The 25846-nt window shown below is 46.0% G+C and overlaps 1 protein-coding gene across 4 annotated transcripts in view; it reads left to right on the top strand.

Annotated features, from left to right (window-relative positions):
* The window catches only part of SIPA1L1 (signal induced proliferation associated 1 like 1), a 136881-nt gene that overhangs the window by 74731 nt on the left and 36304 nt on the right, over positions 1-25846 (top strand). For 2 of the 4 annotated variants that reach the window (XM_032345063.1, XM_032345064.1), the window contains exons 10-14: positions 12388-12537; positions 16732-16856; positions 19141-19203; positions 19641-19759; positions 22472-22914. In XM_032345063.1, the coding sequence (XP_032200954.1) occupies positions 12388-12537; positions 16732-16856; positions 19141-19203; positions 19641-19759; positions 22472-22914 (900 nt within the window). The remainder of the gene's footprint in view (positions 1-12387; positions 12538-16731; positions 16857-19140; positions 19204-19640; positions 19760-22471; positions 22915-25846) is intronic. The other 2 variants (XM_032345067.1, XM_032345066.1) reach the window with 1 other exon arrangement.

The raw sequence follows: 25846 nt of genomic DNA, 5'->3' as shown, positions 1-25846 counted from the left end.
TGATGCGTGTTAATGTATTTCAGGAGCTTTGCCAAACAACAGGCATCTTAGCATAAGGAATTTTCCTTTCCTTTTTTTTTTAGTTGAAGCATCACCAGCCTTTATGCAAATATTTGGTGTTGGAACTTAACCAGCTTTGGTACTTTTAAGTCGTGCCTGGATGCCACTGTTCCCTGCATCCCCTGCTTTTAGCTCTGAGCAGCTGGGGGGAGTCCTTCCCCACTTGGGAGGTTAAGGCTGGCTGCGTGGAGCCTCCGTGCCCCTTCAGCAGACACCAGCCCCCCACAAAGGGCATGATGGTCATGTGCCTGCTCAGTCTGTGTCCTTAAGGAGATGCTGAATTTATTTCAGCAGTCCCACGCCAGTCTTCACTGTTACTTTCTGCTTTGACATAAGGCAAGCGCCCATTTGATCCCTCAGTGGTGGTTAGACGGTTTAGGACTTGCATGTTCCAAGTGCCGTCTCCCTGGCTCGTAGTTGTTTGTCTTGAGTTGAGGACCTTGAAACCCTAGAACTTGAGAGTGTCACTGTCGCTCCATCTACATCCCTGCCCTCTGTGTTTCTAGAGCTCTGGCCCCCGGATGCGGCGGTCTTCAGTTCATCCGGCACCATTCGCTGCTCCCGCTTTCAGACTCCTTTTCTCTGTCTTCCAAAACTTTGCCCCTGGTTTTTTGTTTGTTTATTTTGTTTCTTTTTTTTTTTTTTTTTTGGTCAGCTCTTTGCACCTGTCTCATTGCTCCCCCAAACTGTGTGTCCTCCAAGACTCTTTCCTCCCGTGGCGTGCAGTGCCTCACGGCGGGCTCATTGACCTCCACCCCATCCCCAGCGTGCGGGCAGTTCCTCAGTGGTGTAGCTGTGCCTTGACCTCCTTTTCACTGTTCATATCCATTTGCCTGAGGACGAGCTGAATCTGCCCTTGAAGGTCACGCCCGTGTCTCCTCACAAGCCCGGGAGGCCTGCAGCCAAGGCCTGTAGCCGCGCCCCTGCTCGTCCATTCCGTCCTGTTTCTCACATGTCACCAGGCACGGTGAATGGCTGTGCCAGGGCCACAGGTATCCAGGGCAGGGCTAGGATTCCTAATCACCTTCCTCTCCACCCTGTGCTCCATCCCACGCCCATCCAGGTAGGAGTCCCAAACTTCTCTGAGCTCTTGGTTTTCAAGCTTCCCCAGTCATCATCACAGGCGTGTCAGGTCACCCTAGGACTGTTCTGGCCCAAACCACGTTGCAGACTTGGGGGACGCGCAGGCTGATAGAAGTGGAGGCGCCCCTCATCGCAGCCTTCTGCCGTCCGTCTGCCTGGGAGCCCTGGCTCAGCTGGCTTGCACCTTCCACCTGCCAGCCCAGGCTCTGGGCTGTGAAGGACTCTGTGGCTGGGTTTTCTCTCCTTGATGCCTTGATGTGAGTGGCCCTGCTCGGACTGCCCTTCCGCTCCCTGTTTCTGCAGCTTAACAACTGGTCCTTCCCAGAACCAGTTCCAGCGGACCCTTGAACAACATGGGTTCGGACTGCATGTGTCCACTTGGGTGTGGGTTTTTTTCACAGCGCAGTGCTGTGAATGTATTTTCTTTACTAACATTTTCCTTTCTCTGCTTACTTTACTGCAAGAATATCGTGTATAATATATACAGCATAGAACACATGTGTTAATCAGCTGTTACCAGTAAGGCTCTGGGTCATGAGGCAGCTCTTAGTAAAGTTTTGGGGGTGCCTAAAGTTATACATGGATTTTCACGTGCTTTAGGGGTCGGCACCTCTAATGCTCGCATTGTTGAAGGGTCAGCTGTAAATTTAATTGTAGTCTTACTTGGGGATATTGCCAGTTTTAGCCTGTCTTATTCATCATTATATCCCAAGGATTAATTATAAATTCTGGCATTGTCATGGGCCCACAATCAATTTTTTAAAACTTTATTTAGTAATTAAACCAATAAACAAAAGAACTTACTTAAAGAAATAGTAGGAACAGAAATAAATCAATTCAGGAGAAAGTACTTTTTTTTACTTTTACATTTTTTGTCATTTTTTTGCTCTTCTTTATTGTGGTGTAATATATGTGACCTGAAATGTACCACGTTGGCAGTTTTTACATGTAGAGTCCTGTGGCTCTGGAAGCATTCACTGTTGTGGCAGCCTCCCACTGTCCCATCTCCAGAACCTCTTCAGCCTGGCAGAACGGAGACTGTCCCCGTTAAACAGTTCTTTCCCATCCCTCCCTGTCCCCCTCCCCACCCTTAGTGACCACCATTCTATTTTCTGTCTCTGTGACTTCTGTTTCTTATATAAATGAAATTATAAAATACTCATCCTTTCAGGACTGGTTGCTTCACTGTAACATAGTGTCTTCGAGGTTCACCTGTGTGGAGATTCTGACCTGTGTTAATGCAGGCTGCTGTAGCAAAACTCCATTGGCCAGGTGGCTTAAATAGCAGACACTGATTTCTCGAGGCTCTGGGGGCTGGGAATGCCAAGGTCAGGTGCCCACAGCTGCAGTTTTTGATGAGGACCCTCTCCCCAGCTGTGGACAGCAGCCTTCCCACCATACCCTCACATGGCAAAGAAGGAAGCTTTGGTTTCTCTTCTTCTCCTTACAAGGGTACTGATACCATTGCGGGGGCTACGCTTTCATGACCTTGTCTATGACCAGTCACCACCTCCGCCAAAGGCTCCCTTCCTAATATCATTACAATGGGGGTTAGGGCTTCAGCCCATGCATTTGGTAGGGGTTGGCGGGCGGGGGACACATATTCAGTCCATGACACTTCCTTCTGAACCTGAATAATTTTCCTTTCCGTGTAGATACCACATTCTGTTTATCCATTCATCCTTCAGTGGGCATTTGGCAAATCAGTTCATTTTTATAAAAATTAAAAGATCAGTAGAACTGAAGCATTCAGTAGTCTGACAAAGCTATAGAATTAAAGCTAGATTTAGGTAGAATTCCTTGATTTTTGCTGGCTTAATTTAAAATACTCCTATTTTAAAAGTATATTGCGAGTAAAGCTGTCTCAGAGTGAAGTGTGAGTTGTTCTTGATTGAATTTCCTTTCCATTTAGTGGAAAGCAAATTACAGTATTGTATTTATGGCCAAGAGGAGGAAAAGCAGAGGACCATATTTGATGTAAATTCACTGGGCTCTTTTTTTTTTTTTAAGATTTTATTTATTTATTCGACAGAGAGATCACAAGTAGGCAGAGAGAGGAAGGGAAGCAGGCTCCCCGCTGAGCAGAGAGCCCGATGTGGGACTCGATCCCAGGACCCTGAGATCATGACCTGAGCCAAAGGCAGAGGCTTTAACCTACTGGCCACCCGCGCCCCTCACTAGGCTCTTAATGCTCCTTTTCCCCCAACTCTGCACAGGAGCTGGCATCCTGTGGCATCCACACTAGGATTAGGGTCAGGTGGGATGCAGGCTCCCACGTTCAGATTATAGTACAGTGATGTTTCCTGTTTAAGTGTTCAGGAAACGGGCACAGTGCTGGAGTTCCGCATACCCCCTGTTCCCTTTCCTTTATGTACTCCAGACAGACCCAGGGAATGAGACCAGAGTGCTCCAGCGAGGCCCCCAGCCCAGGCTCTCCAAGTGCTTCGAAGTAGCTGTCATGCACTCAGCCCAGACACATGTCCCCACCGGGCTTCCCCCAACATGTCCACCAGTGTTGCAGCGTGAGCCACTGGAGAACTCCCACATGTGCCAGGAGCGCAGAGGCCTTGGTTCACATGTGAGTGCTGGGAGTGATATGACAGTGGGAGTTTCCCTGCGCCCCGCTGTACTTCAGGGCACCACGCATCAAATGGGCACTAGCCCCATGCCCCAGAGCTGATGCAAAGATTGACTGAGGCGGTATGGTTACGAACAGGTATGGTTTAGAACAGGCCTGCCACATAGGGAGGCTCAGAAAATGGTGGTTGCTGTTTGTCACTGTTGTCCTTTTTTCGCTGCTTTTCCAGACAGAGCTTCGTTGGGGGTGGGTGGTATTGAGCGAGGGCGGAGCAGATCATGTTCCACTGGAGCATTTTTGGGCTGTGGTGGCTCGGCCAGCCTGGGCCGGTGAATCCGTCTGCAGCCTAATCCAGGCTAGGCGTGTGATAGGTCAGTGTGTTTTCACAGGCACGTTGTATTGTCTTCAGTGACAGTGTCACGGGTCACTTCGGTGAGACAGAGGATGAGTTCACGAGGCCTGCTGTGCCGAGAGCAGTCCTAATGAGCTGTGCATTTGCAGGAAGTATAGGAAATTCTGGCAAACCCATCCATGCAAATTAGAATGACCTTCAAGAGCATCTGATGAAGCAGTTGTGTTCTGGGAAGAGCCGTAAGGGGGCATGTGACCATGCTGCTCTGTGTGTCACAAGGAACTGTACTCCTGTGAGTGCCCAGCAGCAAGGTCTTACCCTCCGACCCAACGCTGGGAGGCTGCAACCATAGGACTGCCTGAGGAGTCCTGGCCTGGCCATACCCTATGGGAGGCTCTACAGAGGCCCACGATGGCCCTGAGGCTACCTCAGCCCCTATGTGTGCACCCGCATGCGCATGCACACACACACACACACACACACACACACACACACACACACCATGGGGAGGCCTTTCTAGAAGTCATAGCTAACATATGTCTTGCTGTCACCCTCCTCCCCGTGGAGAAGTTAGGCCTTTGCCTGATGAAGGCGCATCAGCTACATGAATACATTTCTCAAGAATTTAAATAACTCACGGGGGAAAAAAGTACATTCTGCTGCCTTATATTTGAAACCACTGACATTTTTCTTTAAGATCTGTTGATTGCACAGTATATATATATATATATATATATATATATATACACATATACTTGTAGAAATTAGTTATAATGAAGACATATGAGCCACCAAACCCACTGCCACAATCATCTGTGTGAAATTTTCCCCTAAGCCTTTTTGTTCAGGGTCCTGGATAATGAACGGTACAAGGTCAGCTTCCGCTTGTGAGAATCACCCAGTATGGTTATAGAGTGGCCGTTTGGGATCTGCCTGTCGTTAAAGTACTTGCTGAGAAAAGTGGATTTAATTTCCTTTTTATTTGCAGGACCAATTGCTATGTATCATTAGATGGGGAGAGGGTCCTTAGGGCTGGTCTTAAGAGCTGAGGTGCTCTCTCACTCGAGAGTGTGTATTTCTGCGTGTTGGGTGTATTTGGGCTGAGTGCTGGGTGCTTGGTGGTGGCCGTACCGCAAGAGGGCTCGTGAGACCCTGCTTCGGGCCATGTAAAGACAGCCCTGGGCCACTGGCTCTGGAGCTGCAGGCTCATTTTAAGGAGCGCAGTGCAAACACATAAGGAGGGTTGATAGGGAAGGGGCTCACTCCTGTACCTGTGGCCTGCTTCCAGGTCTGTGCTGGAGTTCACTGGCCCCTACAGTCCCCACTCTGGAGAGACTCTGAGCCCAGCCAAGTGAAACAGCCTGGAGTGTCCCAATCTGCCACTTTTTGTTTGACTCTCTCAGCTTCCCATTATATTTTTTAAAAGGACAGATGATCATAGTGTATGAAATACACCAAAATAAAAGTAGGGGTGTAGAGATGAAGATGTGGAGTGCAGCCTGGAACCGTGGCTGGCAGCAAGTGGTTCAGACTTGGGTACTAGTAGGGTCCGGTGGGAAAGGAAAGTGGGTTGTGGGGTGGTGGTTTTTTCTCCCAGCTTAGGGCAGCTGTGAGGAGAGGACTAGGGGTCTCGGAGACCGCTGGAGGGGGCTGCCAGTGCGCAGCCGCTCTGAGCGGAGGCCAGCATGGCGTGCCGTCATTCAGCTTCTGCTTCCCTTATTCTTGTTTGTAAACTGGGACAGGGAAGGAACTTATTTCGTCTAGTTTTTTAGTCTTTAAAATTCTAGCATGTCAAATCCAAACAAAATCTCTTAGCTTCTCCCAGAAGGATTTGGTTGTGACTTCTTTTCATGAAGGATTGTGGGTATTGGTGGAGGGTAAGACTAATCGAAGAAGCTAGTGTTTGTGGTGGGCTAATGGATCCTCACCTGTCTGTATCTCCCTCAGATTTGACTGTTTAAGGTCAGCTCCGGCCATACCAGTGCTTTGCTCCAGAAGCTTCTGTGCATCCCTGTTACCTGACAGAGAAGGGTTGTGCTTCCTTGGCCCACCACAGGGGGCTCACCCTGCAAGACCCACGCATCCTCCCAGTCACAGCCCCTGCCCGTCTTCCGCAAGGATAGAGCTCTCACCTAACTCAGGGCGGCTACACACACCCGCACTCCCCTGTGTCCCAACTCCTGACTTCTGTGGAAATCCTTGGCTTCCTACAAGACCTATTCCACATACATTTCTTCATAAAGCCTAGTTTTCACAGTAGGAGTTGACTTCTAACCTGCCTGAGCCCCCTGACACCCTATGTGTTCCGCTCTCATGCCATTTACATTTTATTTGTGTTTTATGTAAAAACTCTAAGTCGGTAGTATTGAGTTCATCCTCTGTGCCAGGCTCTATTCACAGTCCCCTGTGTGAGTTTTCTCAGTTCACCCAACAGCCCAGGACCTTGGTTGCCGTTCCCCTCTTTCTTCAAACACGGATGCCCAGGGATTAAGAGATGAGATAATTAGCATAGAGTGCTAGCAGGCTGGTGGTGGAGCTGGGGTTAGCATCAAAGCCATCAGCCGCCATAGCCTCCAGCGCCATGCTACAGGAGCGAAATCTAGCACCGTACATAGACCAGAGCTCAAGACAAATGAGCTTGTCAGATGAGTACACGCGTGTTTGTGTGTTGGGGGCCCCATTGCATGCACTGCAGTCTGGGCCAGCTTCGCAGTGCAGCCTCTGCAGGTGCGCAGAGCCCCACGCTCGTGAGGCTCTGTGCTGGGTTCTGTGCTCTGCTGTCCCTGTCTTGACAGTTTACAGGACTGTTCAACAAAGGGGACCCTTGTTTTCATTTTGCAACTGAGTCCCATGAATTATGTGGCTGGTCCTGCAAGCAATCCATTTTTATTTTCTGTTCTTTCGAGTCACCCTTAGATAGAAAATTGACTCTTGTCAAGAGGCCCCCATGATGGACGCCAGGCTGGGAACTTCTAACAGCGTGCCAGCAGCTGCAACGTGATGATTCATTTATCTCAGTGTGATGGATTGCTGTATTTTCCTAATTGTGTAAAGGAGTTATCCCTTGTTGTAGAGTGACCTTGTCGCAGGAGGCTCATCAGAACAGGATTTTCATGATCCATTCTGAACAGCTGATATGAACTGCTTGTTCAGAAAGCCAGGGGGCTAGCTCTGGTTCACAAAGAACACGGTAGAAAGAGATGAAATGACAGAGGGACAAGTGGTTTGAATTAGAATAGCTTGTTCAAACTTTGGTCTGGAGATAGCACCCAAATTATATTACATTGAATCATTTGTAAGACTTTTTTGTTTTTTTTTTACAAAATTCTGGAAGAATCCTGGTTGATCTACATTTCTGAAGACAGATTTTAACTTGGTCCTGCTCTCTGGGTGAATAGCATTTTAATTGCTAAGTTGTGGTAAAGTGCTGTGCTTAATTATGGACTCAAGTATCTAATTTGTCAGTCATTGGTGCTATTTGAAACCCTCTCTCTTGTTTTTACCATCATTCCACTGTTTGCACTTGGGTTACGGAGGGCCTCGTCTCCTTGGACACATCTAGGCAGTGCTGTCACTTTGGAGTACAAAGCAGGACAGAGAGGCATAATTAAATCTATATGTAACTACTCAGGAAAATGTTTTATCATTAGCCACTCGGATACTAAGAATTCTTTATCCACAAGTTGATAAATTATAATCAGTCATGATCTGAAGAGATCAATTTAATGAGACTCTATTAATGTTAATACTGTGTGTATAGACCTGTGAGTTGATTTATGGGAAGGGCATGATGGAGTGCAAGAGTTTTACTTTATTAGAAATCTGAGTTTTGTGGGTAAGTCTCTTTTCCCTTTGCCCTGGTGTAAGAATGCTTCTGGAAAATGAGGGACTGATTCTGATCTTGGACCATCTCTTCCTTAATGTCCATTCCATTCAATTCTGTTTCCATTGCAGTGAAATGCATTGCATATAAATGAAAAGCTGGTCTTAAGCAGAATCTTGTGGACTCTGGAGGTATTGTCTAGCTGGCTGACGATCATGACTTTTTCAGTTGCTGCATTTTTCATGGGATCAGAAAGCCCTGGTGTTTTGTTTCTGCAGAGGGAAGTCATAGGGACCTCCAGAGAACATTTAATTTCAGTTGCTTTTAAAAACATTTAGTTATTTCTTGGCTAAATTTAAAAAAAAAAAAAGTTGGGAAAAGAATCTACCAAAATTAACACTAAAAGGTTTAGACATTTCCTCACAGTGACCGGAACATTCCTGGAAATTCTTACATTCCACAGAATTGAAAAGTCTCACAGCCGCTGAAGGATGTTTTAGTGTGAGTCCTCTAAACCTACTTGGCATTAATGTCCAGAAGTCAGAGGCTTGTTGAGACTAAGACAGTAGAAAGATCTCAGTTTCTCTCAAAAGAGAAGAGAAGCCCTTATCTTACACTGACTTCAGTGGTGCTTTCAAATACAGGGGATGGTGGGGGTGGAGAGAGCCAAAAGGTCAGCGTGCTGGCTTCCTCTGTGAGCCAGTTTGGGGGTCCCCCTTTTCCAAGTGGTGGGACAGCACGTGGCCCAGCTTGAGTCACAGCCAGCCCCAGGCTCTCTCTGGCAGAAGTGGACTGCCCAGCAGGCAGCGCCCCCCCCCAGTCACTGAACGAGGGCTGTTCTCAGACAGTAATTGTGATGGTATTCATTTCGGACTGTTAGAAAAGAATAGTAAGTCATCAGAATAAGAACTAATTCTGAAAATTCCTTTGCCCACCATACATACGCATCTAGCGTCGTAAAAACATTTGGATGGCATTCCATCGGTTTCTGTTTGTGTGTTCTATGTGTGTGAACAGACAGAAAACAAAGCCACTATTGAGTTATATAAATGCAGAAGAGGGATGGGAGTGAATGCTGGCCTTCTGGAAATGCTATTTTTTCACTTTGGGATAACTCCAGTAACCAAGTAGAATTTTCTGATACATTTGCCAAATAAAAGAGCTGAGGTTGAGAACTAGCATGAGATATGTTAAATTAATGTACGTTTTGGAGAGCAGAGTAAGCAGAGCAAGCTCTAAATACAAATGTAAAAGTTGCATCTGACTTTTCCTACGGAGTCTGTTGTCACTTCCTTTCGGAAACACATCTGAATATTTACTGTAGTTTAATTCACTGGCATGACTGGTTCAGCCTGAAGAGAGTTGGAGGGTCACAGGTCCCCCAGATGTTGCAGCGGCCCTGACCAGGTGACCATGCTCACACTGTGTCTCCTTTGTTTTCATCTTTCTGTAATGCCTCCTCCTCTATGCGGCAGAAACACAAAGTACCCACAAACGCAGCTCCATCTGAAGTCTGTCTGTGGTACAAGCCTATAAAAGCCAAATTCTTAAGGCAGAAAGCAGTATGATACCTTGTGCCCTTGGGATCCACACTGCTCCTTAAACCCTACCTAGTCCTCTTTGAAACTTCCTTCTCCTGTTCCTCCTCCGCTCCAGCCCCTTTCTGATTATTTCAGAGTAAATAGTGAGAAATCTGGGATATGTCTTAATGGGAAAGAATAAAGGGAGGTCAGTTTTATGGTACCCAGCTAAGTCTCTTGATCTCTCTTTACCAAAACATGTTACCCAAAGTAGGCGTGAGCCAGTGTTCCAGGGCCCTGCTAGTCCCTGACCCCACTGAGGCTGCCCCACACCTACCCTCTGCCGAGCCGGTATCCTCCTGAGAGCACCAGCCGTGGAACTAGTCTTTCTGTGAGTCTGCGTAGCAAGAACAAGATCGCTGATAATGACCAGGGGAGCTTAGGAACTCGGCCTCTTGTCCCAGCTTCTGATCCCATTCCCCCAAGACCTGGCATCCTTGGTGTCCTTATTCGCCACACTGGGCAATGCCTAGAGGAGCCATCGTCAGGAGGTTCTCTTGCCACTGCACGTCAGAGCCAGGATATGCTCAAGAGTGTCTGGGGTCATTCCACCATCCTTTTTTCTCACATTTAAGGAGGATCATTAACTTTGAAGCTGTTCTAATTGCTTTTTAGTCATTAGTAATAATAGTCGCCAGTTTGGGCATTTTATTATTAGTGACTGACTGTTTTCCAGCTGATGTAGACCCACCATGGCTGTGAACCCCTGGCTGGGGCTTCTGAGGTCACTAAGGGCCCTGGTCCTGAACCCGCCTTCTGTTCTTCATTTTCTGCACTGCCGATAGGGGCCTCCTTCATTCAGCAGACGTGTTTGAAGCCACCAGAAATGTAAAGGGGAATAAAGCTCAGAGCTGCCCCTTAAGGAGCGAGTCTGGTTGGGAAGATAGACACACATAAGACTAACCTTTCCGATGGATGTGCGACAGCGACACAGAAAGCAAACGGTGGGGGCCCCCCAGGAAGTTCTGATTAGGCATTCGTGGACCTGATGTTGGAATTAGGTCTCAGAGAAAAAGGATTTTATGTCAGAAAGGGAGACGAGAGGCAGAGAGGACGAGATGAGTAAAAGTATGCACGTGGTAGCTGTGTCTGAGAACAGGGGCGCCCCGAACGTGTCCAGGATGTAGGGTGCGCGGAGGCGGCAAAGAGCACAGAGAGAAGGAAGGGCTTAGACAGGATGGTCCAAGGCCTGGAAGAAGGGGCTGGGGATTCGGTCCTCTTCTCTGAAGCAACGGGAAGGCGTGCAGAGCATAGTGCTAGTCCCATGGCTCGGCCTGGTGGGGGTGGGAGGAGTGGGGTGCACAGAGCCTAGAAGTCAGAAGACCAGTTAGAACAGAGCCGTGCTGCTCCAGGCCAGGCGGAGGACAGTCAGCAGGCTGAAGACCAGTCACCGCCTTAGTCTTCGCGTTGTCAGGACCAGCCCCCAGGCTGCCTGACACACTCACTCATTAAGAGTTGAACGTAGAGCAGTTGGAGTGGAAGATGAAGAAAGGGGGAGGGAGGAGGACAGTTCCAGGGGGTCAGCTCAAGATAACACATGCAGGAGGGACGGTTTGGGGGAATGGCAAAACCTTGGGTTGGATGAGGTTTAATTCGAGCTGCGGGTCAGGGTGTTGGGTAGGGACTTCCAGGAGACAGTGGGAGAGGCTGGGCTTGTCGCGGAACAGAGAAATCTGGATTCTCAAGTCTTTGGAACAGATGGGTTCGGGAGTCATGCTCTCAGCATCCACCCCTGTTGTTGTTCTGTTAGAAAAGCCTCTTGTGATTCTGTTATCCCTTGTGTCACCTTCTGGCACCCGAACCGCATCCTGTCCTGCTTCAGAAGGCACATAGTCGCGCTGTTAGAAAATGCACTAGTTCAGCGAATCAGGGTCTGTCCCAGGCTGCTGAACTTGGGTTTGAGTAGAAGATATCTTTTCCTGCGAAAACACCTGTGCAGACCTGCTGCAAGCTATCCCTGGAAGCGGAGAAGAGTTGTCCTTCTCTGGGGGACAGCAGTGGCTTAGCAAAGAGCAGCGGATTCACAGTCAGGGGTCCCAGCTTACCGAACCAGTGACTTTGATCCCGCTGCCTCAGCTGTCCCGTGGAAATGGCTTGCCTGCTACAGAGCTGGTGGTGCAGCCAGCTTTCACCTCCGAACTAAAATCTCCATAGTGAGATGGACTTCCCGTCCATTCACATGGCCATGTCACCTACTGATGTCCCCGGGGTTACGCTGTCATCCACTAGAGGAGAGGAGGTAAAGGACACGGTCAGTCCCGATGACAGAGCTCCGGTGTCTGTCCCCAGCGCCCGTCAGCAGAGTGAGGAATCTGGGGCACGCCTCTACCACACTCTTACATAAATTCACTAGTGCCAATTAAATTCAGTAACTGACACTCCAGGCATTTTTTTTATGGGGGTTTTTAGATGGTGATGCTCTATAATCAACCCCATTTATAAATACTAAATAGCATAATCTGAATATTCATTCCACACTTTGAGTAAGAAAATTGGAAAACAAAGACACATACGAAGAGTGCACTAGTCTCACTGTGGTCACACTCTGGAAGAACCAGTGTGAGAAATTGGAATTAATTGCTGTGTCAGTGTCACTGGGGTTCCATTACCCTTTGCACTGCCATACTAGGAATTCACTCCACTGAATTTTGGCAGCTTTGGGAAGCATACATGTCCCCCCCACCATTATTTTTTGACTTCCCCCAACCACATCCCCTTCAAGGCCATTCTCCAGCTATTCCCTGAGGGAGTCATTTTATAGGGAAGTTTCTTTTGTAGGCTTCCAGCTGGCTTCATTTTCACTACCTCCGCGAAGTGGCTTTCTTTGTCGTGTTTATATGATATTATCCATCATGCACCGCCTTGGGGCTTTCCCTTGGATTGACTTCATATTTTTGGTTTGCGCTCACAGGCTGTCTCCCGGTTCAGACATCTACGTGACGGTCTCCTCCATGGCTCTGGCAAGGTCCCAGCCCTGCCGTAACTCCCCTAGCAACCTGTCTTCATCCAGCGAGACTGGCTCTGGTGGAGGCACTTACAGGCAGAAGTCCATGCCCGAAGGGTAGGTGTGGCGCCCATTGACGGCACTGTCTTTCTTCTGTAATTCAGACAAGCTTTGATCACTCTACAAAGGAGCAAGAGGGAAAATGTGGTTAATACCCCAGATAGAACTCTATACATGTTTTAATGTCTGGTCAAACCATTTCTCAGGAAGTTCATCATTCTCTGGCCTCCAAGGGCTCCATGGCAGAGAAATCAGGTTACGTTCATGTCTCCAATTGTATGCATTGTCTAGTTTCATGGGATAGTAGTTGCATAGTGCAGGTTTTGTTTCTTCCTCCGAAGCAAACTCCATAGTACTGGCTAGAGTTTGTGTTGGTGTTGCCGTTGAAGCAGGGGAAATAATCATCCTAGCCAAAGCTTAAAATTACTTTTCTCACACTTTCAAAGTCTTCTGTGACTTCAGCTTGAGAGTTTTGCTCTTTCTTTCTTTCTTTCTCTCATTCTTTCTTTCTTTCTTTCTTTAATTCCTTTTTGGAAAACACCAAACACCCAAAGGTTAACTGTTTGCTTCTGACAAGACTTAAAAATAAAAGGCTGAGCATACATGATTTTAGTGGCTACTAAAGAGAAAAATACCACCACGACCGCCGGAATGTCTGAAGCTGGGACATAATTAGCAGCAAAACGTTACATGACACACACATGCCCCCTTTGCCCAGAGGAAGAGTAAAGGAACCATCGAAGACATCCTGCTGGGCCATCTCTCTGGGAAAGGTGGTAGAGAACTTGGAACTATTTGAAAATCAAATGTGAGGCATTTATAAAAACATGTTTCTATTGAGTTTTCCCTATATATATATTTTTAACAAATGCACAATGATTTGGTTACTTTCTTGAGATTTTATCATGTTATAAAATAGTCATATTTACTAAGAATACCTTCATAATGGGTATTTTGTTATAGCATTTTGTTGGTTTTTACAACCATTTAGTGTTGTTGCTCAATATTTATGTTAACAGGAAGTAGGTAATAAACCACCACTCCCTCTGCCATCTCAGTGTCACCTGGGGACTCCCCTAGTAGCATATCTAAAATGCACATGTCTCTTTTAATTACTTTAGTGACAATGAGAAAAAAAAGTTAGCTCTTATCATGAGTTAAAAGGTTGTATGATTTAAGTATTACTATCATACCCTACCATGGGCCCAACTAATTATTTGTTGTTTTAATTAGTAGATTTTAAATGGGCCTGGTTTGACTTCAAAAATAAGAATTCACTGCATCTTCAGTGTTGGTACAGCAATAAGACTAAGCTAACAGCAGCAAGAGCACTGTTTTCTTGTGACCCTGATACGTGTACCCTCGAAACGTGTACCAGAAATGTAAGCCGAAATCTGAGTGTCTTGGTGAATGTTACCAACACAGTTCCCGTGCCCATCCTGCAATGTTTTTAATTATTCAACCTGATCTGTAATGCCAGCCCTACCGTAGGTGATATTGAGGGTTTTTCCATTATTTGTGAGGTTACCCGGTAATTGTTGACCATAGATGTGTATCTATATCAACATAGATGTTGACCAAAGATGTGTAACATCTTTTTTCACCTGGACTGCTCTTTGATAAGAAGGTAATGATCCAGTGTTCTCTAGAGCCTGGGCATTTTTGCCTGTACCAGTGATAGAGGAGACGGCGCACAGTCTGACTCCCGTGCTTGTCCCATGGGCCAGGCTGGATTCTAAAGTTACCCTTATCAAGAGAAAGATGATCTCCTCTACTCTACAGCATAGCCCCGTACATGTAGGTATATACCATTGATGGTGGGGCAGGACTGTATGGGGTCCATGGCAGACTCAGTCCTGCTCAGCTGTAAGAAGCTCAGAAGCGTGGGGTAATACCAGTAGATCAGAGCAGGACACGGTTGTCATCCACATGTGTAATCTGCTCATTCCTAGTCCTCCCTCTGCTTTAAGGGGCCCGGTATCTGCCTTTGTGCCCCCAGTGCAGGATTCTGAGACTATCCAGATGGGTTGAGAGATGAAATTTAGCAGGGTGACTGATAATGCCCGTTCCACACAGGTTGGGGGAAGGTACCTGCGCAAGTTTAGGATGGCAACAAGAGATAAGTAGAAAGCAACACTGTGAAAAAGACAAAGGGTTTGTTCTACTCTCCTTGGAGATTTGTCTTCGGACTACATGCTTGAGGGCTGTGGAGTCAATGGCCAGAGGCAGGGATGGGCTGAGTGAATGAGAAGCTTGGAGATCGAGTCCAGAAGCATAGTGGAGGGCCCACAGCCCAAAGGTGAGACAGAGACAGGCCACTGTAGCTTCCTTCTAGCACTCTGCCATGAGGGTCGAAGCTTGTCCCTGAGGACCACTGAGATCAAGAAAGGAAAGTTGTAGAGAAGTTTCCAACCTGTGATGAGGAAAGGCCATGAGCCTGCTCTGCAGCCGTGGGCTGGCTCATGAGTTAGAGAGTCCCTGGTCCCTGAACATGCCTCGTGTCAGCCAAATGGTACCTGCTTCTCAAGGCAGGATTGAAGGACAGCCTTGCTTTATCGCTTTTTTAAAACCAGACAGCCAGAAAAGCACTCAGCTTTAAATCCAGAGGTTTTAAAAGTTGTCTTTGGTTTCCATTGCTACCAGAAAGGAGAAGCAAGACTGAACCCATGTCTAACTTTTATATCTGTGCCTTTTTTTAAAAGTCTTCATTTATTGCAAATTTGAAATAAAATCATAAAATCATAGGGCCAGTTGGAGGATATTGACTGTTCTTGAGCTAAACAAGGACCCTACCTAGGGAGGAAATGGCAAATTTCATAATTAGAGACTTACCCCACCACCCGTTTTTGTTGTCATTGTTAATGAAAATCAGCATCATTGCATCAATTAATAAATACGTACAAAGATGCAAACAGTTTTAGTCATTTTCTTCCAGATGTTTGGATCAACTTACAGGAAAGGCAGAACTGAAATCCACACACAGTCTGCAGGAACCACTGTTTTGTTTCTTAAACAGCACCTTTCACTGAAATTTTCACAAGTCAGTTTTCTTGTTTAACATAAGAGAGGTAACTTCCTTTAGGAAGGTTTGTGATTGAATTTGTAAGCAATTGTCATTGTGCAGAAGTAATTTAGGGAAATGTTAGAGTACAAGGTTCATGTTAACAGCCTTCTCTCCTTTGCAAATGCTTTTGTATAGATTTTTCTCCCCATCCATAAGATAGAATTGCCATTTTACAAATAAAGGCATGGAGATAAAATTCAAGTGACTTGGGGGGGGGCGGGGGGGGCGGGGGGGGGCTGGAACTTGACTCCAGGCCTCCTCATCTCCCGCTCTTTCCAGTGCACCACTTGCTGGGCCTCCCCAAGCATTTATCAGTCCCTAGCAAATAGGACACCTGTCATAAGCCTCAATCAGTTGGGCTCTGTTGATCTTTTATCACATTGATTACTCATAAGTTCGTTAGTAACCACACACAAACGTGTAAGTGTCCACATGAGTCTTTGAATTTTTCACTCTGGCCCTTTCTCCTGGGATCACTCAATATTTACCAGCTGATATTGCTAATCAAGGCATATGCTTTATAATTAGGCATATATTATTATTCTACCCAGGGTAAAATAAAACTGGCTCATTAAATAACTAACAGTTCTTTCCAGAAATAGCCACTTGCCTTTATGTATGCCAGTTTCCTACTTCCAAATTGCCATTCCCAAAGGCAATTTAAAATTTAGACATCTTGAAAGTGGTCACTCTGTAACGTAAATGTTAGCAATCTTTGTCTTTCAGACCTTGGAGCACACATTTGGAAAATATTGGCCCCGAACCTGAGTGACTTAGTGATTTAGCAGATTACTGAGTTAAGAGAAACCCCTAATGTGTTCCAGTCAGAAGACACACATGGAACATGAAGATGGTGAAATCTTTCCTTTGCCCACGAACGAGAATCTGAGCTTGGCTACATGTGGGCTGGAACATTGGGGTTTTCTTATTCTATATTTATTGGGTTAGCTCAAGGCTAATGTCCCTGGCCCTTGTCTACAGAGTATGTACTGAACAGATACCCTGTTCTTGAACAGACGTGTGTTCACCATGACTCACACAGTTTCGGCATCCGAGCACACGAGCGCAAGCATGGGTAGGCGAGGGCCTTCATTAGAGTGTTGCTCATTTTCCTGAGGCCCATCTTCCCCTTCTGGCTGGAGGTCCCTGATGTCGTCTTTGCCTTTGTTTGGGGGCAATCGCCACAGGTTTGGAGTCAGCCGCAGGTCACCCGCCTCCATCGACAGGCAGAACACCCAGTCAGATATTGGCGGCAGCGGGAAATCCACACCCAGCTGGCAAAGAAGCGAGGACAGCATTGCTGACCAAATGGGTAAGTAACTAATTCCTACAAGCAGCAAGTTGGCCACCTCTTGACCTCATGACCGCATTCTATGATAGAATACAGCCTCGGTTAATACATGTGGTTAATACATGTGGAGGATTAAGGATTAAGTTCAATTATGTATGAGTGAGGGCAGCAAATAAGACCTGAGAGAAAAGTCAAAGAATTCTAAGTGACCCCCCCCCCGCCCCATTTAGACATAGAAAGGCCATAGGAATTAGTTTTGTCACCGAGATTAAAATGCCACACTGCCAAGCCCCTTGTGTCCTGAGTATCTCCCTCAGCCCTTGTTAGTTGGGTGGTGGCTGCCTACTCTCAGTGCCCTGGAGATTTGTTGGTATTCTTAATGTCAAGTTTAAAAAAACAAAACAGAAGTACAAAGTGGGAAGGAGATGCAGTTGCTGTTGGGTCCCATCTGGAGCGTGCTTAACATCTCGCTTCTCCCGCCTGGGCTGTTCCCCCCTGGCTCTGCTATTAAGCTGTCAGCTGTGGACAGGTCCTAGCAGTAAAAAACAGCTGGATGGGGAGGATTCGCACTGGTGAGCCTCCACTGGGATTTCTGGCACAGCCTTTCTCTCGCTACGTGGAGCTGTTCCACAGTGACACCGTAACCCTCATTGATACCATAAAACTTTGCCATGAAGCAAGACCAAGTCTCAAAACAGTAGCCTCAGGGATTTAGTGTCAACCTTGTTCATCTATCTGGGACTCGAGTCTGGACCGTGGGGTGGGTTTTTATTTTTTTTCCCCTTTATCCTAGCTCTAGTAGCATTACCACCAGTGGGGGGTAAAAAGAAGGAAACTTCAGGGCCAAAAAAGATAACTTTTAAGGCAAAGACCCATCTTTATTTTTTTTTCTTTTTTGCAAATATATTGTTTTGCTCTGTTCTAATGACTCTTCCCCTGTAAATGTACCAATAAGCACAAATGTAGAAAGGAGTGGAGACGGATTTAGCTAAGCCAGGAAGTGAGGAAAAGAAATGTAATTCTCAGGTTTGGAAGATCTGCTTTGTTCCAGTCACATCAGTGAGACATGCCTTGTTACCGGAGCCATCTGTCATTACCCACTCTCACGGCACCTACCCCCAACGCAGAAAACCTGAGCATTTTCCGATCTGCTGTTCTGCTCTTGACGGAATGTTTTTAATTCCATATGTTTTGATACTGTTGAGATGGTAACGCCACATGTGAAAAGGATCCCTTCTTCAACATGACTTTTAGCAGCTTTTTTTGGCTCCTAGTGCGGCCTTCAAGCAGAGCTGCGAGCAAGGTCTTTGTGCAGCGTTCAGAGCCCCACTTCCCACTTATGTGAAGTCACAAAGGTATCTTGGGACTGGAAAGGGTAATTACAAGGTTCGTCCTAGACCCACATTCATTGTTTCACATAAACCTCCCTCCAGTCTTTTTTGCTTTGCACCTACTCTCATTTGGTGGCATCCCACTCTTCATAGATGAGGCTCGGAAATTAGTATCAATGAGTCTTTTTAATATAATTGTTCATCCTTTTAGTAAGATATGCCTTTTTGCTTGCCTGCTTGCTTGCTTTTTTTTTTTTTTTTTTTTTTAAAGTAAGATACCCCAGAACCTGCCAGAGAAACCTTTTCACCAACTGGTGGCCTTTCCATCCAAAATCGATGGCTTCAAATAAAATGTTAAAATAATTTTTTTTCTAATTTTTTAAATTCTACCTTTCCAGAGGAATAACCTTGCTTTCTCTAACTGGAACATCAGACGGAATCTGGGGCTTGGTTGGTCTAAGCCATGCTAGGGAGAAACCAAGAAAAATAATTGCCTTGTTCTCATTACTCAGAGCACTGTACATTGCATGTATCAGGGGCCGACCTTGATACACTCAATTTGTAAGAGCAATTCTCTAATGACTCTCAGGTCACTGAGTGAAAATGCTGAGGGGACTTTTATCTGGTAGCCAGACCCACCTGTCTCTGTACCTCACGTGTGACACACTGGTGCCCTGGTGGAAGTGAGAGCTTGAGCGTGATTGGCTCACCCATCTCGGTGGATTTCATTTTTCTGCCTCTGCTTCCGGAGGTGGTCAAGAGTCAGAGTAAAAGAGGATGTTGCCCTGTCCTTTACATTCAGGAATGGTGTCGCAGAAGTCCAGACCTGTTGCTCTTAGCTATCAGTGTGTTAAAGAAGCTAAATCGCTCACCTTTTACCTTTGGAACCCCACCTTGAACGCCGGCTTGGAGTCCAAAAGGAAGCAATTGTCTTAAGTAAACTAGTTGCTGTGTGTCTTTTCTGTTGTGCTTAGCTTACAGTTATAGAGGACCTCAGGATTTCAATTCTTTTGTCCTCGAGCAGCATGAATATACAGGTAAAATATTTCCAAAGTGTCCTGGTAAGTAACACGTGATTGCATCCGTGCCTGTCTAGGTAATGTAGACCGAGCTAGGTTAGCCACACTTGGCAATGAACAAATTTCATAAATTGAATCCATATAGTCTCTACTTTCCCCCAAAACCAAAAGTTGATTCCTAACTTTGCCGCGTTGTCCATGGCCTTTGGTTTGGTGGTACTTGGCTCTGCTACTGTGTATGACGTGACACACTGTCACCAGCTGCAAGCTTCACCCATCAGCCACTTAGTTTCTGACATGCTGTCTATTGTGTAAACTCTCAACAAGCTTATCGCTGAAATTCAGAGTTTGCTGGTCAGTGACCTGAGAGATGCAATGGCAAGCCGTCTTCATTTGTCAACATGTGCTCGTGCCTGTGTAGCGCCTGCCCCATAACGTCCTGTGCTGTATTCCAGAGCCGACGTGCCATCTCCCCGCAGTATCAAAGGTACTGCCTGCTTTCCGAGAGAGCCCCAGTGGGAGATTAATGCGGCAGGATCCAGTGGTCCATTTGTCTCCAAACAAACAAGGGCATGTAAGTTAACTGGAAAATAATGAAAACGATAAGATTCCTAGCAACGTACCTTCCGTGCAATGTGAAAATGGCACAGGTGCGCTTCGCTGTTTCTTCCATGTGGTCAAAGAAGCCATTCTGGCGGGAGGTGGGCATTTACTGCTCTGGCCCTGAAATTTCTATTGCCGGTGGCCCTACGGTTGCTTTGAGATAAACTCAGATTCCTCTGTGGTATGCACCCGCCACCCCCACAGATCTGGATGGAAGGCCACATGATGCATTCACCAGGAGTCCTAAAGTATTGGGAACAGAAAGTGCTACACATGGGTCTTATTTGCTTACACAATGGCAAGGATGGGATATGGTGGAAGCATCCATCCAGGGACAGAGAGCTTCTGACAACTGCCCTTCCTGCTTCTCTTGTCTTGTGTAGCTACACACATTTTTGTTTTGCCATACTTCTACATAATTCCTGATCATGAATGGGTAGAATGAAGGATCAGAGGTTTTGCTCATATAAGTTGTGCTCTAGTAAAATGAATATGAAGCTACAGAAACAGAGCACATGCCCGTGGCCAAGCACCCTACGCTAGGCTGTGTGGTGAGACTTCACTGCAGAAATGTGATGTGGTCGTAGTTCTACTTGTAAGTGATAAATTACCCCATCCGTCAGTTTCCCTTCCCTCATTAACACCTTTATATTGGTGACACAGTGAAATAATATTTTGAATAGATTGAGTTAGATTAAATATATTCTTAAAATTAAGTTCACCTGTTTCATTTACTTTTTTAAATGTGGCTACTATAAAGTTTAAAATTACAAATGTGCTTCCTATTATGTTCCTATAGAAATCTGTTATGTAGTTTATACCCTCAGCACATCTTGTTTTGGACTAACCACATTCAAAGTGCTCAGTAGCCATACATGGCAAGGGGCCCCCAAATCCCACAGCACAGATCCAGAGCTAAGGAAGTTCTGCCCCACAAACATTAAGAGTAAAGGAAGGCCTCGTAACACATGTGGTGGTGTGGCAAACAAACGAGAGTGCACCGGTGAAGTAGCGGGTTGATTGGTTCTTGTTTTAGAAGGGATTGTTCATTTGAAGTGAAATTTTTGCATCCTTCTCCTGCTCCTTCCCCTCGCCTGTGAAGAACGTGTCCCTTCCTCAGGCGGTACATGCACACACGTGCGTGTAGTTCCTTCTGTCCCCTTTTCACTCAATCTCTACCACGTATCTGGACTTGCTGTCTCCTACCTAATTTAAAATGATACTTTATTCAAATACCTTTTGAAGTTTTATTTCTTGGGTAAACTGTAGAATGTTCTAGGCAACCAAGCAAGCCACCGTGTGGAAAGGATTCTGTACACATTTTGACTGAGATAATTCCCATACCATAATATTCACCCATCTGAAGTATGCAACTCACAGAGTTGTGCACCCATCACTGCGATCCTCTTCCCTCCAAGCCCTCGACCACCATTCATCCACTTTCTGTCTCTGTGGACATGCCTGTTCTGGACATTTCCTATGAGTGGAATCAAACAATATGTGGCCTTTTGTGAGTGGCTTCCTGCACTCAGCACAACACTCTTAAGGCTCTTCTGTGTTACGGCATGTATTTGTACTTCATTTCATTCTGAATAGTATACCATTGAATGGATATACCACATTTTTAAATCAGGTGACGGACATTGGGGTTGTTTCTGCATTTTGGCTGTGATGAATAATGCAGTTGTAAATACTCATTTAGGTTTTTCATGAACACGTTTTCATCTCTTTTCGGTAGATACTGAGAATGGGATTGTAATTGTTTTCCCACAGCATCTGTCCCATTTTACATTCCCGCCAACCATCATTCCTCTCTGCCTTTTTGGTTAGAACCATCCTAGTGTGTGAAGTGTTGTCTCACTGTGGGGTTTTACACCTCTCTAGAGACTGGGGATCGTGAGCATCTTTTTGTGTTTGTTGGCTATGTGATACTATCTTTGGAGAAATGTCTATTCAAATCCTTTGCCCATTTTTTAATTGGATTTCTTGAAGCACAAAAGTTTTTAGTTTTGATGAAATCCAGTTTATTGTTTCTTTTTATCTTTTGTGCTTTTGGTGTCATATCCAAGAAACCACTGCATAAATAGGTCATGAAAATGTATATGTACGTTTCCTTCTAAGAGTCTGATGGTTTTGGCTCCTACATTTAGGCCTTTGATCTTTCTGAGTTTATTTTTCTGCGTGGTAAGGATCCAGCTTCATTCTTTTCTTTTGCATGCAGATCTCCGGTTGTCCTCGCACCATGATTTCCCCCCATTGAATTGTCTTGGCATCTCTGCATAAATTTTCCCTCTAAGCACTCCTTAGAAAGAAAGTGGTGTTCTAAAGAGCTGCCAGTTGGGGAAGGAAAAGGAGATCTCTTTAGGAATAGGTCTTATATTCTGCCTTGTTTCCACTCCGAGTGTTAGGACTTTTGGAATCCAGCACACTTTCTGATTAAGGTGATCTCAATACTATTGATATAGCCCAAGTGAATGAAAAATGGATTCTTAAAAAAAAAAAACCTGTCTCTAGCGTTCTTTGCCACAAATGCTGCAAGTGGGTTTGTCCAGGCACCTCCTGTCTTTCTTCGGCTTGTTGTCATTTGAATTTTTGTGCCTTGAGAACCCCATAACCAGGCACGGGCCAGGAAGTGCTTCTCCCTCGCGTTCTAGCGCTTAAGTCAGTCTTGCTTCCCTTGCAGTCCGATAGCCACTACTCAAGCCACTCCAGCAGCAATACTCTCTCCAGCAACGCATCGAGCGCCCACAGTGACGAGAAGTGGTATGATGGGGACCGCACCGAATCCGAACTCAACAGCTACAACTATCTGCAGGGCACCTCTGCCGACAGTGGCATCGACACCACCTCCTATGGCCCCAGCCACGGCAGCACGGCCTCCCTGGGGGCCGCCACGTCATCCCCTCGCTCGGGGCCAGGCAAGGAGAAGGTGGCCCCCCTGTGGCACAGTTCCAGCGAAGTGATCTCCCTGGCAGATCGGACTTTAGAGACAGAGAGCCTCGGCATGGAGCGGAAGGCAGAGTCCTCCCTGAGCCTGGATATCCACAGCAAGAGCCAGGCTGGCTCAAACCCGCTGACCAGGGAGAACAGCACTTTCAGCATCAACGATGCCGCTTCCCACACAAGGTAATGCTGTCCCCCGCTGCCTCGGCCGCCGCGCCCAGCCCGGTCCTGGGTCTGGCGGCCAGCCTCATCCCGCCTTCCTGCACCCACCAGTGTCCAAAGAAGGGGGTTCCGAGGCAGTGACTGCCCGTCTTACGTTTGCCTTGGATCTGCCACCCGACACTGGATTCCTCCCGTCCCCACACATTATCTTTCACTGCAAATAGAAAATAGAAAAGTTCGCAGATTTAGTCTTCATGAAGTTGTGTTTGATGTTATAAAAGACTTTCTTCTGTACCAGAATCAGAGAAGAATTTTAGAATTCTGGCTGTCAGGTAGTGATAGAGAATGAAACAGTCTTTAAAGATGCTAAAAGAGAATCTTGAGCATATTTTTAAAAGAAAGGGGTCCTTCTAGACTCATGTGGCTTTATTTATGACGCCGAACACATCCTCCACGCTGCCTCTCCGTCACCGAACATCACTCAGCCCGTGTTCACATGATAATTCTTTTTCAGGAAGTGCCTCCTGACAGTGATGTGTTGATTGGGGGTAGGGGGGTGTCCAGTAGAAAAGTGTGGCTAAAATTAGACCTCGGATCTCCCTTTCTGAATAAAAGAAGTACACATTCTCCAATCTCTGATAGGCAAAATAAATGCCATTTTCCATTTCCTCTTTTGGATTTGAGCCTAAAATCCAAAGTATGGCAGGATTCTTCCGTTTCAAGGAGGAAGTATTCTACTACGATGTTTTGGGGCCTATTAATGTCTGTTGTGGTTTCTCCTTTTGCCTTTTGTTGTTGCCAGTCATTGATCAGTTTGCTTGACAGCACCTAACCTTCCTGTCCGCTGGGCTTCCTTTATCATTACGCCCTGAAGAAAAGTAGCAGAGAAACTGAATTTAGTTTTTCTTTTTTGATGGGAATCTAGGCACATAAATTGTCAGTAAATCTCAGATAATCTAAATGACAGAGGATGCCCTCTGTGTAATGTGGATTTGTTTAACGTGGTCGGGTAAATACTCAGTTCTCTCACTGTGTCTGCACTGTTACTGATGAGGTTCTTGAGCTTCCCATCAAGCATTTCACAAGCTTTACTTCTGTTTACTACTACCATATTACCTGTCTAGAAACCACGTGACTCCCAAGCAGGAAGGCGATTGGGAAAGTCATCTGTATTCTTGAGTACCAGGCATCCAGTTACTTTTCCATAATTCAGAAAATAGAATGTTTGGTTCAGATAGGTTAAGGACATTGTTGGGAAAGCAGAACAGAAAGCTGAGCATCAAATGCCATCCTGCTATAACGTAGACCTAGGGTCACGTGACAGAGAACTATGGCAATTTGAGGCCGCACCATCTCCTCGACTAATCCTGTGCCCCAACACAGACTGTTTTTCAGTTCCGAATAGTTTCTGTGTGTCTTCTAGGTTTAGCTCGACTCTTGTCTTTTTGGTGTTCAGTTATTTTGAAAGGAGGTTATCTTTTTAAGAATGATATTCCGGGGACACCTGGGTGGCTAAGTCAGTTAAGTGTGTGCTTTTGGCTTGGGTCATGATCTCAGGGTCCTAGGATCGAGCCCCACATCGGGGTCCCTGCTCAGTGCAGAGTCTGCTTCGTCCTCTTCCTCTGCCTCTTCCTGACTTGTGTGCATGTGCACACGTGCGCTCTTTCTCTCTCACTTTCTCAAATAAAATCTTTGAAAAATTATATTCCATTTGGGGATGTATATGTCTGGTCTAATTTGATGGCAGAAGAAAGTCAAGTTATGGAGGTCTTATCTGGAATAGCATCCCCGTGGAGTAAGGTTGACAGGCTGGGCCTCTGAAGCCAAAGCCCAAGATATTAGCTGTGCCATCTAACACATGCTGGGGCTACAGAGATTCCCCCTGTGAAAAGTAGGGTTTGTATAATCTGGGCTGGCATTATCTGAATGTGCTGATGGGGGCTGCCTAAAGGCCTCAAAGGATTATCTAAATTTTCTGCTTCAAACTGACCATGCAGAAATCATTGAAATCATCATTTGGAAATAACTCTTCGGTTGAAAGTCAGACTTTGTAGAGAAGAATGTGGCCTTTCAGGGAAGGTGGAGGGCTTCCCACCCGCTGACAGGTTGAGTCACAGTCATTGTTAGACTCTGGTAAGCAGGGATACTTTGTGCCTTCTGTCTGTTGATCTTGGCAGACTGAGCTGGATAATCAGAGCTTCTGCAAACTTCCTTCTCTGAAGGAAAGAGGGACTTAGCCACCAAATGCACGGTGCTGGAGAAACCAGAATCACTGCAAATTAGAGTGTGCATGTCCTCAGAAGACGGGAATAGCAATTAATGTGGAGATCTCTTGACAGTGCAGAAAAGAGCTCGTACCTGGGACTTGGTGACAAAATCTAAATTACAGTGATTAAGTTCCACCGCGTGTTTCTGGCTGGGCTGTGTTCCTACCCCTCTGTCCTCCAGTCTCACTGCGGATGATCGTGCAGGTTTTTTGTGCCCCCCCCCAGGAGAACTGCATTAATGTAAGTTGATAATTACATAGGCTTGTTCTATTTGCATATCATTAAGAGAAGCCACACACACTGATAACAGTTCAGTCTATTCATGGCTCTGAAGTGTTGCTCCCTAGAATATACATGTGTTTTCTATGAAGTTTGGAAGTTTAGGGAGAGATTTTTGGTTTTTTGCAATGGCTGTTTCACTTTGAGGTCTTAAACCATTCCAAAAATAAAATAAAATGGTTTATGGTGACCATAAGAGAGATGAAGACCTTTCCAGTTTTAAAACACTCTTACCAGGGGACCTGGGGGTGGCTCAGTTGGTTAAGCATCCAGCTGTTGATCTCAGCTCAGGTCTTGATCTCAGCATCGTGGGTTCAAGCCCCATGTTGGGGCTCCACGACCAGCATGGAACCTGCTTTAAAAAAAATAAAAATAAATAAAAGTAAAAGACTCTTACCAGCTGGGCT

The sequence above is a fragment of the Mustela erminea genome, chromosome 5 (genome assembly GCF_009829155.1).
Source record: "Mustela erminea isolate mMusErm1 chromosome 5, mMusErm1.Pri, whole genome shotgun sequence".
NCBI lineage: Eukaryota > Metazoa > Chordata > Mammalia > Carnivora > Mustelidae > Mustela > Mustela erminea.
The sequence above is the reverse complement of the archived record's forward strand: the minus strand, read 5'-3'. Positions and strand labels throughout refer to the sequence as shown.